The sequence below is a fragment of the Dendronephthya gigantea genome, unplaced genomic scaffold (genome assembly GCF_004324835.1).
Source record: "Dendronephthya gigantea isolate DGI-Jeju-01 unplaced genomic scaffold, DenGig_1.0 000007F, whole genome shotgun sequence".
Taxonomy (NCBI): Eukaryota; Metazoa; Cnidaria; class Anthozoa; order Malacalcyonacea; family Nephtheidae; genus Dendronephthya; species Dendronephthya gigantea.
This window is the reverse complement of record NW_021163017.1, coordinates 1,499,659-1,514,962: the sequence shown is the minus strand read 5'-3', so window position 1 is coordinate 1,514,962 and position 15,304 is coordinate 1,499,659. Positions and strand designations below refer to the sequence as shown.

The 15,304-nt window shown below is 35.5% G+C and overlaps 2 protein-coding genes across 3 annotated transcripts; both read left to right on the top strand.

The window, feature by feature from the left end:
* The first annotated feature begins 377 nt into the window (after positions 1-377).
* LOC114516913 lies at positions 378-6,699 on the top strand. Of its 2 annotated transcripts, XM_028536522.1 has the most exons (7): positions 378-594; positions 2,350-2,919; positions 3,156-3,886; positions 4,267-4,607; positions 4,747-4,865; positions 5,102-5,192; positions 5,323-6,699. In XM_028536522.1, exons 2-7 carry the CDS (start codon positions 2,399-2,401, stop codon positions 5,398-5,400), a joined length of 1,881 nt encoding a protein of 626 aa, XP_028392323.1. In that variant the 5' UTR covers positions 378-594; positions 2,350-2,398; the 3' UTR covers positions 5,401-6,699. The 2 variants fall into 2 exon arrangements, with proteins under 2 accessions (XP_028392323.1, XP_028392324.1); XM_028536523.1 differs by lacking the exon at positions 378-594 and having other exon boundaries at positions 1,983-2,919.
* Positions 6,700-7,011: 312 nt separating this feature from the next.
* Positions 7,012-13,375, top strand: LOC114517101 (cyclin-D1-binding protein 1 homolog). Its single transcript, XM_028536747.1, has 12 exons — positions 7,012-7,354; positions 7,462-7,533; positions 8,246-8,325; positions 9,677-9,758; positions 9,897-9,984; positions 10,152-10,222; positions 10,816-10,892; positions 11,038-11,157; positions 11,508-11,629; positions 11,865-11,922; positions 12,093-12,139; positions 12,389-13,375. The coding sequence occupies exons 1-12, from the start codon at positions 7,252-7,254 to the stop codon at positions 12,492-12,494; spliced, it is 1,026 nt and encodes a 341-aa protein (XP_028392548.1). The 5' UTR covers positions 7,012-7,251; the 3' UTR covers positions 12,495-13,375.
* The last annotated feature ends 1,929 nt before the right edge of the window (positions 13,376-15,304 follow it).

The following is a 15,304-nucleotide window of genomic DNA, read 5'->3' as shown; positions in this document are numbered from 1 at the left end:
ATGTGTCTTATTATTCACATTATGAACATTATTTTACAGTGAGGGAAAAATTAGTGACTTCGTTTACCAGTTTTTGACCATATTTGGGCATTTTTCACAGCAACGTTACCATATATGGGTCTCTATCGGTGCAATGTCATATTTATAATATGTTGGTATAATCCTTGCCGGTAATTATGCATATAGTTGTGCATTGTGTTTTCTTAAAAAGTTTCAGATAAGATCTCGTGTTTGGCATTGTATACGACGCCACGCCTTATGGGAAAGTACATTCAATGTGATATTGCATAACACATGCAAAAATAAATAAAGTTTAGTTTAGTTTGCTATAATGTCATAAGGAAAACCGGGCTTTTCGAGGATATACGAGTAAATACGACACATCGCAAACCTGCGGAAACTAGAGTTTGGCCCTTCAAAATTTTCCTCCCACGGGCACCCCATAGTCCATAGAGTTTGCTAATACCCGACATGCACTCTGGTCTTAGTAATTCATGGGTCATTCAATGGCGTAGTCACTTTGGTAAACGTCTCACGCAGTCCAACATGGATTCTTTCTCAGAATTTATTGGTGTTCAACTACATACCCTAAAGGTAAGAGCTAGTCTATACTGTGGTATAAAAGGGGCCAACATGCAGCTCAAAGACTGGTGTTTGTAATCATATAATTCGCTTTATTCGCATAATTTTAGCCGGTTTCGTCATTCGTAATTGCGTTGGCCTTTTATATAAAAACGAAACATCCAGCGGAGAATTAAAGAAACAGAGTAATTTCCCATCGGATGTATCATAATAGAGCAGAACGTATTACCGAAGAGACATTCGATCAAACAGAGAGTGTATATATATACGTTTCTGTTTATAGCATTTGCAACTTGATATATTAAACGCTTCGTTTCATTTCTTGTAAATATGCACGAAATTTTGCAAAATCTTTGTAATTTGTTGCCTTCTGGTAACGCATTATATACGCAGATTATATACTGAATTTCTAGTTCTCTGTCGCGAAACTGCGTGGATCGTTTTTACGTCTGAGTGTTATATTTTATTCATCTTATGACTTGAGCACATAATATTCTTTATTTCGGTGAAGAATTTGACAATGTTTATATAATATAAAAGCAACACTTTTCATCGCTAAAATATGAAGATATCATGTCTTTATGGTAGCTATATGTACGTTAGTTCTATGAGGCATATCCGACATATGTCTCATGCAAATTGTAATCGTTGGTTTAACTTTCGATTTCATTGAAATCTCCTACCTAAGCAAATTTCTGTTTATTGCTGCGTATGTTATAGTTGCACAGCAAGACGTATCCTGGTTGCGTAGTAACCGAAAAAATACCTGCAGGCCTAGGAGAGAATGATTTTAGAAATCGACAAACAAAAGGGATGTGTCGACTATATAAAACTATATTAGCGATTTTTGTCGTAACACTACAAAACAACAGGTTTTTCCAGATTTACGGTACGCATGTCATGCATCTCAAGCACGCATGGGCAAGTTCGTGGGCAAATTCTCAAGTTTAACTGCGAGAATTTAGATCGCATTTCCTTGACCCCATTTACTGAATAGCATACATTAAACGGGTCAAACAAATCGTTGGAAGCGCGCAATACTTGACAGTTTGAAGAGTAGAGACATCTCAGCTGCAGAGACGTTTGAAGGACGAGTCGGATTGCCTTGAGATTTTTCCAATGATCACGTTTGCTTAGCGAATTATTGGATCTTGTCTATATTGACATAAAAATTACGATTTTTAGTAGTCCTTGTTTTGAGTAAAATAATTATCGCATTGTCAAATACATTTTACGTGGGTGGCTATATTGGCTAAAAACTATGTAGAAGTGTAGAAATATATATCCAAGTTCGCTACTGATTAGATTATTTACTAGCATTTTGTGGTAATTTTTTATTGTTTCAAGCGATGTTTGATACGTATTTATATTATTTTTAAAATTTGAAAATGTTAACAAAATCAAGTTTTCAGTTGAGTGTAATTTTAGGTTGAAAAACAAAGGATTTATCACGAGAAATTCCTTTTATGCTAATTTTAAGAGCAAATAAACTGCTAGGCCAAGTTGAACTGAAATCAGAGAATTATAAAGGAAACCGTTTTATACGACGAAACAAAAGCGAGATTGCACGTTGTTTGCATGGAGATGCTACATGTTTTAGCTTCGCTTTACTGAGCCAAGATTTCTCGTCCGAGATCTAATTTTGACACATCAAAGAAATCAAACAAATTTCCAGCCTGATGAAAAATCATTGTTTGTTCATTGCGCTGCCGCTGCTAAAAAGTACGTAATATGCAGACTCAACCTACATATAATGCAATTATCTAGGTGAAGTGATCGCCAGATCTTTCTACAAATTTGGAATCGGTCGAAGAGCATGTGCCCTTCAAAGAAAGCGAAACAACGACATCATGATCAGTCCGACTCCTCATCGGATTCTGATCAGGAGCTCGAGACCTTTTCCTCATCAAGTCCACAGCTTGATAGTAACTCTGTAGCTTCTTCACATGTGGACTCAACGGAGGAACAAACAAGAAGGAATTCTGTCATTCGCCATCCTCCAGAACAATTTTCGAATCCGAAAGATGACGAAACTGAAACGATTTTTGACCGAGAAAATCGAGTAAGAAATTTAGAAGTTGAAAAGGAAGCCCTTCTTGGTGATCTTGGTGAAATGGTATTCAATCAACAAAGGAAAAAAAAGGAAGAAAGAAGCTCTGAAATTTTCCATCAAATTTTTCCTTCCTCGTCGAATGAGTTCAACCATCGTCCAGGCAGTGGAAACTCAAGTAAAGACGGCGATGGCTACCTGAATGACCGTCAAAGTAGTCTTGATGGCAGAAACGAAATGAATTGGATGGTTTCTGCTGCACATGAAGGAACAGGGACGGATCCTGGGTAAGTCAGAATAAATTACCACAGGCACAGCTCTAACTTGCAATCATATTGCAATATTTTTATGTAAAAGTACTCTTTAGAAGTAAATAACTAATGTGGTTGTTATTATAGGTATTTTTCATTCAAAACTATATAGTCCGTGCAATTTATTCTGACTTAGCTACCCTAAATCCGCCACTGCATAAAGGAAATCTTTTTTTCAGGCAACCACTGCATAAAGGAAATCTTTTTTTCAGGCAAAATAAAATGATGCAAATCGGGGGTAGCCAAAGAAAAGAGAAAGAAAGTGGAAAGAAAAGTAAATCTGGACGAAACACTGATGATCCACTGCCATCTTCGTCCAGAGATGAAACATATGACGAAACCTTGGCTTCCCAAGGTTATGCAGATGTTTCTTTCCCGATCCAGCAAGGCAATGCCAAAAGAAAGGAGTTCATATCTCTTGCTTGCAAACCACAATCATCAGTGGCCAGGACGCTGTATAACAACTACAAGCTTCTGTTGCGCATTCTTTCTCAAATGTTTCTATCCCCAGATGTCGAAGAGCTGAAGAACTGGGCAAGTGAGAAATTCTCGATCGAGAACGCGCAAAATGCAACCGAAGTTTTCTCTAAACTCGATGAAAAAGGCGCTATCAATGCTGAAGATTTGAGCCAGCTTCGTGGATTTTTCGAATCAATTATCAGACTTGATCTCGTGCATATTATCGATGAGTTCCTCTGTGGTGATTACAGTTTGCTTCAAAATCTTTCAAGAGGCCAAATATCTCCCTATAACCGCGATTCATGCTCTAGAGGATTCCTCAGCAGCACCCCACTTAGAAATCGGGGAACATTAGGAAAAGCACAAAACAACAACGAAGTGGTATTTTCCCGAACTCCTAATGAAAGTCAGTCCACTGCTCGTGTTCAACAAGACCTAAACCCTCCTGCAACAGGACACCCCTTTCAAGGAGTTACACCTTTAAGTAAGTATTCCTTTGAAATTTTATAGACTATGCAAGGTCTATATAGCTATATTCTTTTTGTTTCTAAAATGCGATTTTTTCTCTTGATTAATGTAAGTGAGTGGTTGCGTTATGCGTTTACGTATGTGGATAGAAATAGGCATGTATGATGTAGAGATGAAAAATAACCTTTCTGCTCTTTTAAAATCTGCTCTTAATAAAATCGCTAATCGGGTTTTTATTACGAACCCGCTAAAACGAAAATTGTATGCATTTGGTTCCTAAATTCCCCGCCCCGAATGCGAAATAAAAGATATCTTTTGATAATATATGGTGACGTTTGTGTGATATCAATCTTGTGAAATATGAGCATTAACCCTGTTTCTGTTGTTAAAAAACAGTCAAGACAACAACTCAGACAACCAACATCAAACGGTCAACCAGAACGAGCCAATCATCGACTGTTGGTGGCAACGCTCAGAAACATTCTAAGCTCCATCGCCCGAGGATTGTTTCCAGTCCCTGTTCTCCCAGCACTTCTCGGAATTTGCAAGCTCCAAACCAGGGGAGGAGGAGCTCATGCGTTCATTACAAGCGACATTGCTTCGTGAAATTTGAATGCTGCGACCAGTTTTGGCCTTGCCATCGTTGCCATAACAACGAAAGCACTTGTGGGAGGAAGAACCTCAAATCACATGACGTGCATATGATAAAGTGTCTTCATTGCCACAAAAAGCAACAGGTAACCAAATACTGATACTCGCCGAATACTCGATATTTATTACATTGTTTTCTCGGGTGTTCAATTATTTACATTTATAAAGTTATATGAAAAATGAAACGATAGCTCATTATACCCAATATAATTTTTTTGCGTCTAGTTCGGTGAATTTTGCTGCCAATGTGGGAAGAAATTTTCCGATTACTTTTGTGGTTTGTGTAAACACGTAACTGGCAACGATAACGATCCTTTTCACTGCGAGAAATGTGGAATTTGCAGGTACAGATTTGTTTTTACTTGCGGTATAATTTGCAGGAGAGTTTTTTTTTATTTTACAAGCTTTTTTTCTAGTAGAGCTATTTTTCACGGTGCAAATTTTTTCTCTCCTAGTTTTCTTCTTAGTCTACCTCTCGGGAAAGTTTTAAGAAATGATTCTCCTTAACCTGTAGCGATTCGTAACGTTTTTCACTGTTCTTGTACACTTTTAAATCAACAAATATACCTGTCAATTCCAGAGTGGAAAAACATCGTTTGGTCCACTGTGATGGCTGTGGCGTGTGTCTGGACGTCCAATTTTATCGAAACCATCGTTGCACGTCTTTGGAGGTAGTGTGTCAATTACATTTCGCATGACTGAATTTTTATAGCTAATTAAAATAATTTCCAGCTCTGCGTGGAAAAGTGAATACACCAGATAATATTCTGAGTTTTCAACTTTAGCTATTTTATTTTGCAGGTGGCATTTACTGGATGCCAAACAATTTTATCGGGCCATCAAGGGCCCACCAAAGAGTTTATAACTCAGGGTTTATAAGCCATAATAAATGCATGGATGGATTTTCATTTGGTCCTGAGGTGCGCACGCCAATAATAAGGTCATTCAGAAAACTGCGATCACTCTGAAATTGGCCAAGACTTAGGATTTAAGATTTAGACGAAAAGTGCATGCACTACAAGAAATCAGCCCTCCGTCTATATTCACGGATAATAACCATTTGATCTGAACTTCTGCAAACGCTGCCTTTTTATAAGATAAGGATTATTCCGAAAAGATTTATCGATGGTCCAGGCGTCAGACTGAACAAATCTATAGTTTCATTCTGTTTAATTTCCTTGCATGCCCGCCATGATGATCTGAACAATGATTCTATTCGGAATAACCTTTATTTAATCTGCGAAAGTTAACAGCTGGGAATGATTTTTACCCTTTTCATCGTAAGATTTTCACTTCAAAGTTATTATCCGTGAAGTTAGCATTAGTCATTTGTTTCGACTTTCGATGCATCAGTGGACAGTTTTTGATCGGAGATGAAGAATTTCTTCCTCGGTTGAACCGAGGCTAGAGAATTCTGGATTACGCCTCCCGGTTCACTATCAGTGCATGAAGGTCCAAAATGCATTTGATTATGCATGCATGAGTGAGTTTCAGAGAATTCAAACTCTAAATTATTTTCGGTATTTGTGTTCACCTCCCCTGAAAGTCCGTCCTTGTTTTGATGTTATATTAGCTGATTCAGAAAATAAATGTAGATGCACTTAAATATTCACTTAAAAAAACAATATGCCGTTAAATATTTTCGGATAACGGTATATTCTGCAAAGTTTTTCGCCTCTTAATTCATCGTATTAAAGATCTTCACTTCAAAGTAGTTTATCCCCGCAACGTTGCCACACGAATTTTGTTGAAATGATATGATGATATTAGAAACAAATGTAAAAATAATATTCTGTAGTATCTAAGGATAAAGTGATTTGAATTTCTGTAAACATGATCATGACTATAGTATAGGTTTTGGTATCTTATAATTAATCAGTGTAGAATTTTCACTTTAACGTTACAGGCATACAGGGTAGGGGGAGTTGTTGGGACAATTTCCCCAAAGAAAAATTTTATTTAGGTGTTAGCCTAGTTAGGCAAGTTTTTCTTGAATTCTGTTAAAAATTGGACAATTTTGCTGAAATCAGTATCAATATATATCTGGCAATTTGTACTGTATGTGATTATTTGTACCGTTAAGTGATTATATACTTATCAGTTTTTTGTTTTTGATTATATTTACCAATCGTAGTTTATTATATAATATGTGGGTCTAGCATAGGATATATATTTACTGCCTCGTTAATATCTTCCTTTTTGGGTAAAATTAATTAGTCTAATTAATGTTAATTGATTATCATTATTAATAATAATTATTCTAATAATTAGTCTAATTTTAAAAACTATGCAGTGTTTTATTGACGAATCCGTGCTTGTGAAAAGCGATGATAACAAATGTGCGATTATGGTGTTTTATCAACCAATTCGAAATCCATATCTGTTTACTTAGCTTCTGGACACATAATTCTCCCTTGTGGAACCCCTGGTGGTAATCCAGCACTGCTGGCACCACTGACCTCTAGTCATTCGTCCTGGCCAGGACCAGTGGCCAGGACTGGCCGCCATTTTGAAAATATAAAAAAAAGTATAAATGTTAAGTACGAATTTACGCCTACTTTGTCCACGTAAAAATTCGGATTGACTCAGCCAGTACTGACTACAATTTTCAATAATCGCTCCTACAGTTATAATTGCAGCTGCTGGGTACGAGTAAGGTTCGTGCCTTCCCCTGACCGCCTGACCACAGGCCTGACGGCGGTTTGACACACGTGTTGCTGTGATAGAAGTATGGCTGCTGCGAATTTGGATGTTTCTACTTTGCAAATTGTTGATGATAATCCCTTTAAATCTCTAGAAGAAAGTCTCCATGTTTTGTTGCATAAACTGAAAGGTAAGAGAAGAGATTATGTTTTGATCATCAATGTCCTGTTCGTCCTGTACCGTGTTGTATTCTGTGGTAAATTTTATAATATACATTTTGCCTTATTGTATTTTCAGAGGAGGCAACTCTTTCCATCAAGTTGGAAAGTGCCAAATTACATTGCCGTACAGCTTACTGGAATACACTGGGTAAGAACGGTAGATATGAGTGTTAACTGTTATATTTATATACAGTTAAAAAGTCCACATTTTATTTAACAATACAGACAGTCATCAATTGCTTAAAATAATGAACAATTACCGAGATGATTATAGTCTATAATTTGTGTGGTGATTACTTTTATTCATTCAAACCAGAGTCGCAATAAACAAACCAGACTGACTAACCAGAGTGCAGAACAAAAATTGTGATGGATTTACTTTTGATTATATTTCCTGCCTAGCTGAGTCATTACTCGTTACTCACAACATTCTTTAGGGCCTGTTCATATGAGCCGGGCCAGCCCGGTTGAGCCGGGCTAGCTCGCTTTTGCTGTTTTCATATGAGCCCGTTAAAGGCGAGATCTCGCTTTGTTCAGGCGAGATCTCGCCAAAGCCGGGCTGGCCTGGTTCCATATGAATGCAATTTTACAAATAAAGTAAAATAATATGTGAGGCGAGATCCCGCCACTGCCGTGCTAGCCCGGCTAAACCGGGCTGGCCCGTCTCATATGAACAGGCCCTTACATATAACTTATTTTTAGTCTATATTATGTGAATGTTGCAATGTAAACTGTCCAAATTTAATATATATGTTCCCCCGATAGAAATCGTGTGTAATAATCTGTTATATATAACCTTTCCTAATTGAATTGAGTGTAAGTTACAACTTGTCAATTAAATTTCAATACAACATTTTTAGGTAATTGTATACAAGCAGTGTCCAAAGAGTGCACAAAACTTTCCCTGGCCTTTACCAAACCACCATTACCTTCCCATAAGGTAAGGTGTAGTAAGGATCTATAGAAATTGGATGTCTACATTACTCCAAATCAGTTTCAAACTGCTTGGCAATCATGTTTTGAAATTTGTACACAATAAAAAGGTTACACGCAAGTTATTAATTTGCGGTTAATGGAGTAATATGTTCTAGAAGGTCCTATTTCATCCTACATATGTCAGACCATCTCTGGTCTAGCTGTCATAGTTATCGCATGCACTAATTTTAGCCCGGGCAAGGTCAAGGCCTCAATAGAACAAGGCAGCCTTTACCAGCCATGTTAATAGTTATTATAAAGTCCAAAATCTGAACGAACTCTGGCATCATAGCATTTGAACAATGGCCCCCTTTTTCTGCAAGGATTTTGCCTGCTCCCCATGCATGCATTGGTCATTCGCAAGACCTCAGCCAATGTTTCCACAAGGCCGGTCAAACATTTAAAGGTCTTTATCGAAAGGCAGTAATACATATGTCTGCATTTCAAAAGTAACTATCATAACCAAAAACTACAAAAATAAACACCACCCACCTCCCCACAGCGAAGGACCGGCCGCTGTGGCATCCGCATGTAAATATACTGATACGTTATGTTAATTCATATGTTATCTCTAGATAGTCTATCGATATTCTTCTTGTAACTTGTAATGAATTGCTGTGATTAAACAATGGCAGGAAGTGCTTTCCTTCTGGACAACACCTTACCATGTAAAGTGTGAAGCGTGAAGTGTACAGGTCATTTTGGTCGAAAATGCGACCTGATGACCTGACCTAGAGACTCGATGGGTCAGTCAGGCAATATTTGAGTCGAGCTGACTGACCTGAACAGGAGTCCGTCTGTTCCCCTGTTATCTAGAGGTCCACCTGTTCCTCTAGAAAAACCTATAGTTTTTGCATGCTCTGTCGGGTTTTGAGTGCCCTTACTGTCTCAGTATAACTAATGGTGGTCCCTAGATAATCAGGACTCAACTCACTGAACAACATGCACAGAGCTGGCTCACACCCTCTGCAACTTAGAGGTCCTCCTGTTCTTCTAGGAAAAACTTAGGTTAATTAGAGCCTCTAGACCTTTTTTCCAGCGCTTCATGCCCAAATTATATGCCACAAAAATGTCTCATTGTGTTCTTCCTTTGCTAAGTTGCCAGACGTTCAAAATCCTTATAAAGAATCTCAACATATAAACTACCTACATTAATGGAAATTAAGGGAAACAATTTTGCATTCAATGCGTGTTTTTTTGACAAACTTGACAATGATAAATGCTTGACAAGTGTTTTTTAAAAGCAGAAAATCATGTACATATCATTGTAAAATCAGTGCATTGTAGAAAATATTCATACTAATAGCACTATTTAGGACACTGTTGCTCTGGCAAATGGACTAAATATTGGTGTCACTGCTGTGTTTGAAACATACAAAGCATTTGATCAACGAGAAGGTAATGTAACATTGATGTAATTAAACCATGGTATAGGCCGTATAGCAACATATGAACATAATATGTATGTAGATGAAACATGCTCTAGTAGCTAAGTATGTGTGCCGCTGCCATAATTAACATGTAACTTTTCTTTAGGAGCTCTGCTGCATAATGTGTTAAGAACCTATGTCATGGACCTAACCAAAACTTTAGCAAACTTTGTATCATCATTAAGACATGCCAAGTATGTTAAGTGCCATCCTTTTACATCTTTGTGTAATGTGTAGTTCTGTGCTTTTCTTCAAGCTATGGGCATAGTATAAAGAATAACATTGACATCAATTAGTAATCTGTTTTGGCAAAAATGAATTATGTACAAATTAAGGAATGTTAATTTTAATTGTCTCGTAGAAAAGATGAAATATTGAAAACGGTTGGAGTTGTATGGGAATGCTGTGAATGCTTTACCACCATACCAAAAGGTGAATACATTAATGTAAAGTGGAAGTCAGCTAGTCAAGTGATTCAAGTCCATTATGCGCATAGGTTCTGCTAAATTTCACATGCTTCAAACGTTTCTGAACATGAACACTATACCTAATTTATACTAGACAACTTAGCATCAAATGTGGTATAACAACTGCTTAATTAAAATAGACAAAGCACTTCTCGATGTTTTCACCTGAGGGCCTTCATCAGGAGAGTTAGTAATGTATTCGAATAAATGCATGTAAAGATATCATACATAAACTGATGAGTAGAAAAGTGACATCAGCAATATTTTTCATATATGTCAGGATAAGAATTGTGACTTTGTGTAGAACTAATCACATAATTTAGATCAGCCTTTATAGCTATTCAGATTGCACATCATATTTTAAAAAGTATAGAAGTTCAAATGTAAACAAATTATTTGTTTGGATACAGGCTTGACTTTCACTTCAAGTCCTGTGAATGTTATATGTATATAATATTGCTCTACATTACATATATCAGGAAACTTTTGTTTATAAGGTAAAATTGTTTGTAAATATAGGTATAATTATTGCTTAATATATATTCCCTTTCCTTACAGACATAAAGGAATTAGCCTTAAAGGAAACAAAGTCCTGTTTTGGGTTAATAAACGATGCAATTGCTGAGTTAGAAGAGGTATTATATTTAGTATATAACTGTATTTTGATTTTTTTTCTTTTAAATTTTGGTTGACCAAAAAAATACAATAATTATTGGTGTAAAATTTTTCTTAGGCCAACATTTTAAAATACTTGTATGTAATTTTATAATTTAAAAACAGTACCAACAGGAGTGGAAAGAGAATTGTAACTGTGATGTTAGACAGAATGAAACAGAAAATATGTCGCCATTAGACAATTTGAATGAGCAGCCTATTTTGGCTTCAATAGGTATTGCTAAGGTAACTTAATGTATTAGAATGTGATATATCCAATCAGAGAGATTTAATTGTTACAGTATAAAGCACAAAATTCAGGCTTTAAATGTGTGCACACCTTAGCCATCAGGGCATTAAATGGAAATTGTGAAAAGTATTCAAGTCATGAAGATAAAATGATTTGCAAATTGCTGGTTGTATAAAAGGTAGTTGACCTTTAACTATACAGACAAAAAATTGGCCAATCAGAATGATGTATTTTTTATAGTTAACTATGATTTAGGTATTTTAAATATGTACTTAAAAAACAATATTGTGTAATGTCTATGTACTTATATACACTTTTCATAAGTTTATATACAATGTATCTTTAGGTTGCCAAGTCTTTATTGAAAAAGGTTACAAAATGTTTCAGTAAAAATGCTCAAAATGATGATGTTTGCAAGATAAATGAATTGGATACTATAGCTCAAACAATTAAGCTTGTTAGTCCAAGGTAATAGCATGTTTTCTACTTTTTTGTGTGCTTAGATATTCCCATGCAATGATATTTTTTAACTCTTTTCAATTATGTTCATGAATTGTTGCCAGGCCCTATTTTTTATAGGCTCTAAGTCTAAATTTTATACTGTATTACGTGTGATAACTAATTCTAACTAATAATTGAAACTTTCAAATGCTATCACAGTATCAGAGCTGAACAGCTTGAACTACTTTGTCCCCTGTTTTAGTGTGGACAATCTTTTCTGTGGTGTTTATTCCGAATCTCTTACTGAAGTGCAAAAGGAGGTAATTTTGTATATTGTTTGTTTTGACCTGTTTTATCAGGTTGTTGTTGTTATTCTAATAAAACCAAGTTTTCGATTCATAGCCATAGGTTTAAATACTCTGCAATTTGATACTTTACTGTACTTGAAACGTTGCATAAATAAGTCATAACTTCATATTTTTACTCGCAGGGCTTGGAACTGGTTGGTACACTGGAAAAGATAATCCAACTCTGCAGGTAGCACGATTTTAAATATTTAGATTAGAGCCTGGAGGGTCGTCATACAAAACAATCTTAATCTTCTACATGATTGAAAAAGTCTACATAATATAAATAAATAAATAAAAAACACAACAAAACCGTCGCTCACGCCGGAGTAATAATTAATAAAGAATTCTTTGCAAATCGAAAGTCTCTACGAGATGTTGAGAAGGCCACTTTCCCTGAAAGCAAAAGTTTAGAGTGAAAATTTGGGAAATTTTGTAGGTCGTCGCATTTTTGCTTGGACGAGGATAAATGTTGGCTGGATTTCTTATATCAAGCTCTGGATCACAATTTCAAGAAATTTACCATTACCGATTGCAGTACTTGATGTTACCCGAAGGTATAGTGACCGGGATGGGATGCCCTTAATGGGACGTTGAACGCGAATGTCGCACGTAAGGGTAGACTATGGCACGCCTCTTCAAATGTGCAGTATTCGGGTTCCGTCCGAAATTCTGAAATTGCCACAGATGGGACCCGATGACTAAAGAAGTGCGCTGTTCACGGTAAAAAAATCTAACTCGTATTATACCTCAAATTCAAATTTTCCAATCAAAAAACATATGTACCATGTGACGAGGAGATTTTTCGCGGTATCACATAGCTAGGGGTGTGACATTAAATTTATCACACTGTGATAAATTATTAGATTTATCTAACGCGACGTCGCGCGAGGACTACACGCACCCACTGAAAATAAAACCAACTCCTACACTAAAATTATGTTCACATTTCTGTATTTTTAAACACCAACTGATCACATGATGAGATCAATCGTTTCACTATTTAGTTATATATATAGCTACATATTTACGTGTTTGCAAGCAAATCTTGATGATTTTAACATCAAACTCTACTTTTTATAATTATGTAATGATATATTATAGTTCCATTCAAGTCTATATATAATACCGATTAACGTAAACAGTCAATCTATGTTTACATCACAAGTACACTTATATTCACGGTGTAAATAAATGCATGAAAGTTTAAATTTTTAAAAAAAACTAAAATGACAGTTCTAATATAAGATAGAAGAGGAACTATATACATATATATAAAACGTATATACGTATGTGAGGAATTTGCGAATTGTTTAAACTAATTAGGGGTCACGGCAAGATGTACTCATCTATTCTTTCGTAAGTGCTTTGTCTCATAGTTTCCCGTTTCACGTCAGGGGCAGGCATTGTTTTTAAGCTGTTATTTCCTGTTTGGACTATAAAATATTTTAATAGGTTTTCAAGGATCTCCAGCAGTGCCAATTTTGATGAGACATTGCGCGCATTGGAATCGTAATAATTCTGTTCTAACTTTAGTTAACTGTAGTTAAGGACAGAATTGGCCTATCAGAGTCGTGTATTTTTTAGTTAACTAGGATATAACTATTCAAGATGTAGTTAAAGAGTTTTATACAACTGGCCCCAGGTATATAGAGGTTGCGTTTAATTGGTACTTTTAAGGCCTAAACACATCCGACGCGATTCGCTAACGCGACGCGAATTTTTTATTTTCCAAAACAAATAACTTCAATGCTGAAAGAACATTTTGAGAGAGGCTATCTGTAAAACAAGGAACGGGGAATCGGGGAAAGGAATGAGGAAAGGAACGGGGAACGGCAAAACAAGGAATGAGAAAAGCCGGAATCTGTAAAACAAGGAATGAGAAAAGCCGGAATCTGTAAAACCAGGAATGGGAAAAGCCGGAATCTGTAAAACCAGGAATGAGAAAAGCCGGAATCTGTAAAACCAGGAATGGGAAAAGCCGGAATCTGTAAAACCTGGAATGGGAAAAGTTTGTAACTAAATTAGTTACAATTTCGGCGCGTAATACAAAATATTCTAATTTGACATGGCTATATTTTCCGTATTTTACCAAATTTCGCAGCCAAACTTAGCATTTCCACTAATTCAAGTACGCTTAATTCTTTTATCTGTTATATGGAACATAAACTGCATTCTTTTGTGGGCGAAGGAATATATAATACATATATAATTATACAAACGATGAAACGATCACAAGGACTGACAAGGTTAGTTTGCAAACAGTTAAATTTGTTGATTTGGTCTTATTCATAAACCTACAAAGTGGAGCTTTGTGCGTTGCTATCTACCGTTTAATATCTACATTGCTATTGAAATTGAATAATGTTTGGTTGGAAATGAAAACTTTTTGGATCCAAATTTAAATTTCCAAATTTTCATATGAATTGCATACTGCATGATATAAAATGCAAGAACAACTTCATTAAATACACAATATATTTTCCTTTTTCTATATTCAGTTCATTGTATTTACAACTACCTAATATCAGTATAAATCTATGCAAACAACAATTTTGCTCCATTTAATACATACATGTTAAGCTTATTTTGCAATATATATTTGTCATAGTTCATGGTAACAGCTTATCATTATTGAATCAGATTACCCCTGAACAATGCACTACACTTTTGTTGTCCCAAATATAATATAATTTTGCTTGTAAGTAAAATTGTATAGAAAATGAAAATATTTTAGTGCATTTTGTACCTTAATTAACTCAGATTATAATTAAACAGTTACCATTCTCACCCAAGGTTTTAATGACTGGAGGCTGATTAAAAATAATACAATAATAATCTGTAAGTAACTAACAGTTGCAATTAATTAAAATCTTGGCTCTTTGAGAACAACTTTGTGTTGGGATGGAATTTTGGAATATACCCTAGGTCTTGTTTAGAAAAGTATAATTTCCAACCAGCATTTACTAGCTTTTTCAAATAATTTATTCAAATAAAAATGCATTAGAAATTGTGTAGGGAAAACCTAGCTGTGGTTTTCTAGGCTAGCATGATTCAATATGAAAAGCTTTTACTATGAACTATGACTATATAGTGCAAAATAATGTATTAAGTGCAGCAAAATTAATTGTTGTTTGCATAATGATATATGTATTATATATTCCTTCAATCCTTCCTCCACAAAATAATTCAGTTTATGTTCCATATAACTGATAAAAGAATTGAGATATGTTGTTAAATTTTAGAATATTACCAGTATATTGTTATTGCTGCTACTAAATATAAATCTACTCTACAGTATGTAAACAACAATAGGATATATTCCAAAATTCCATCCCAACACAAAGTTGTTCTC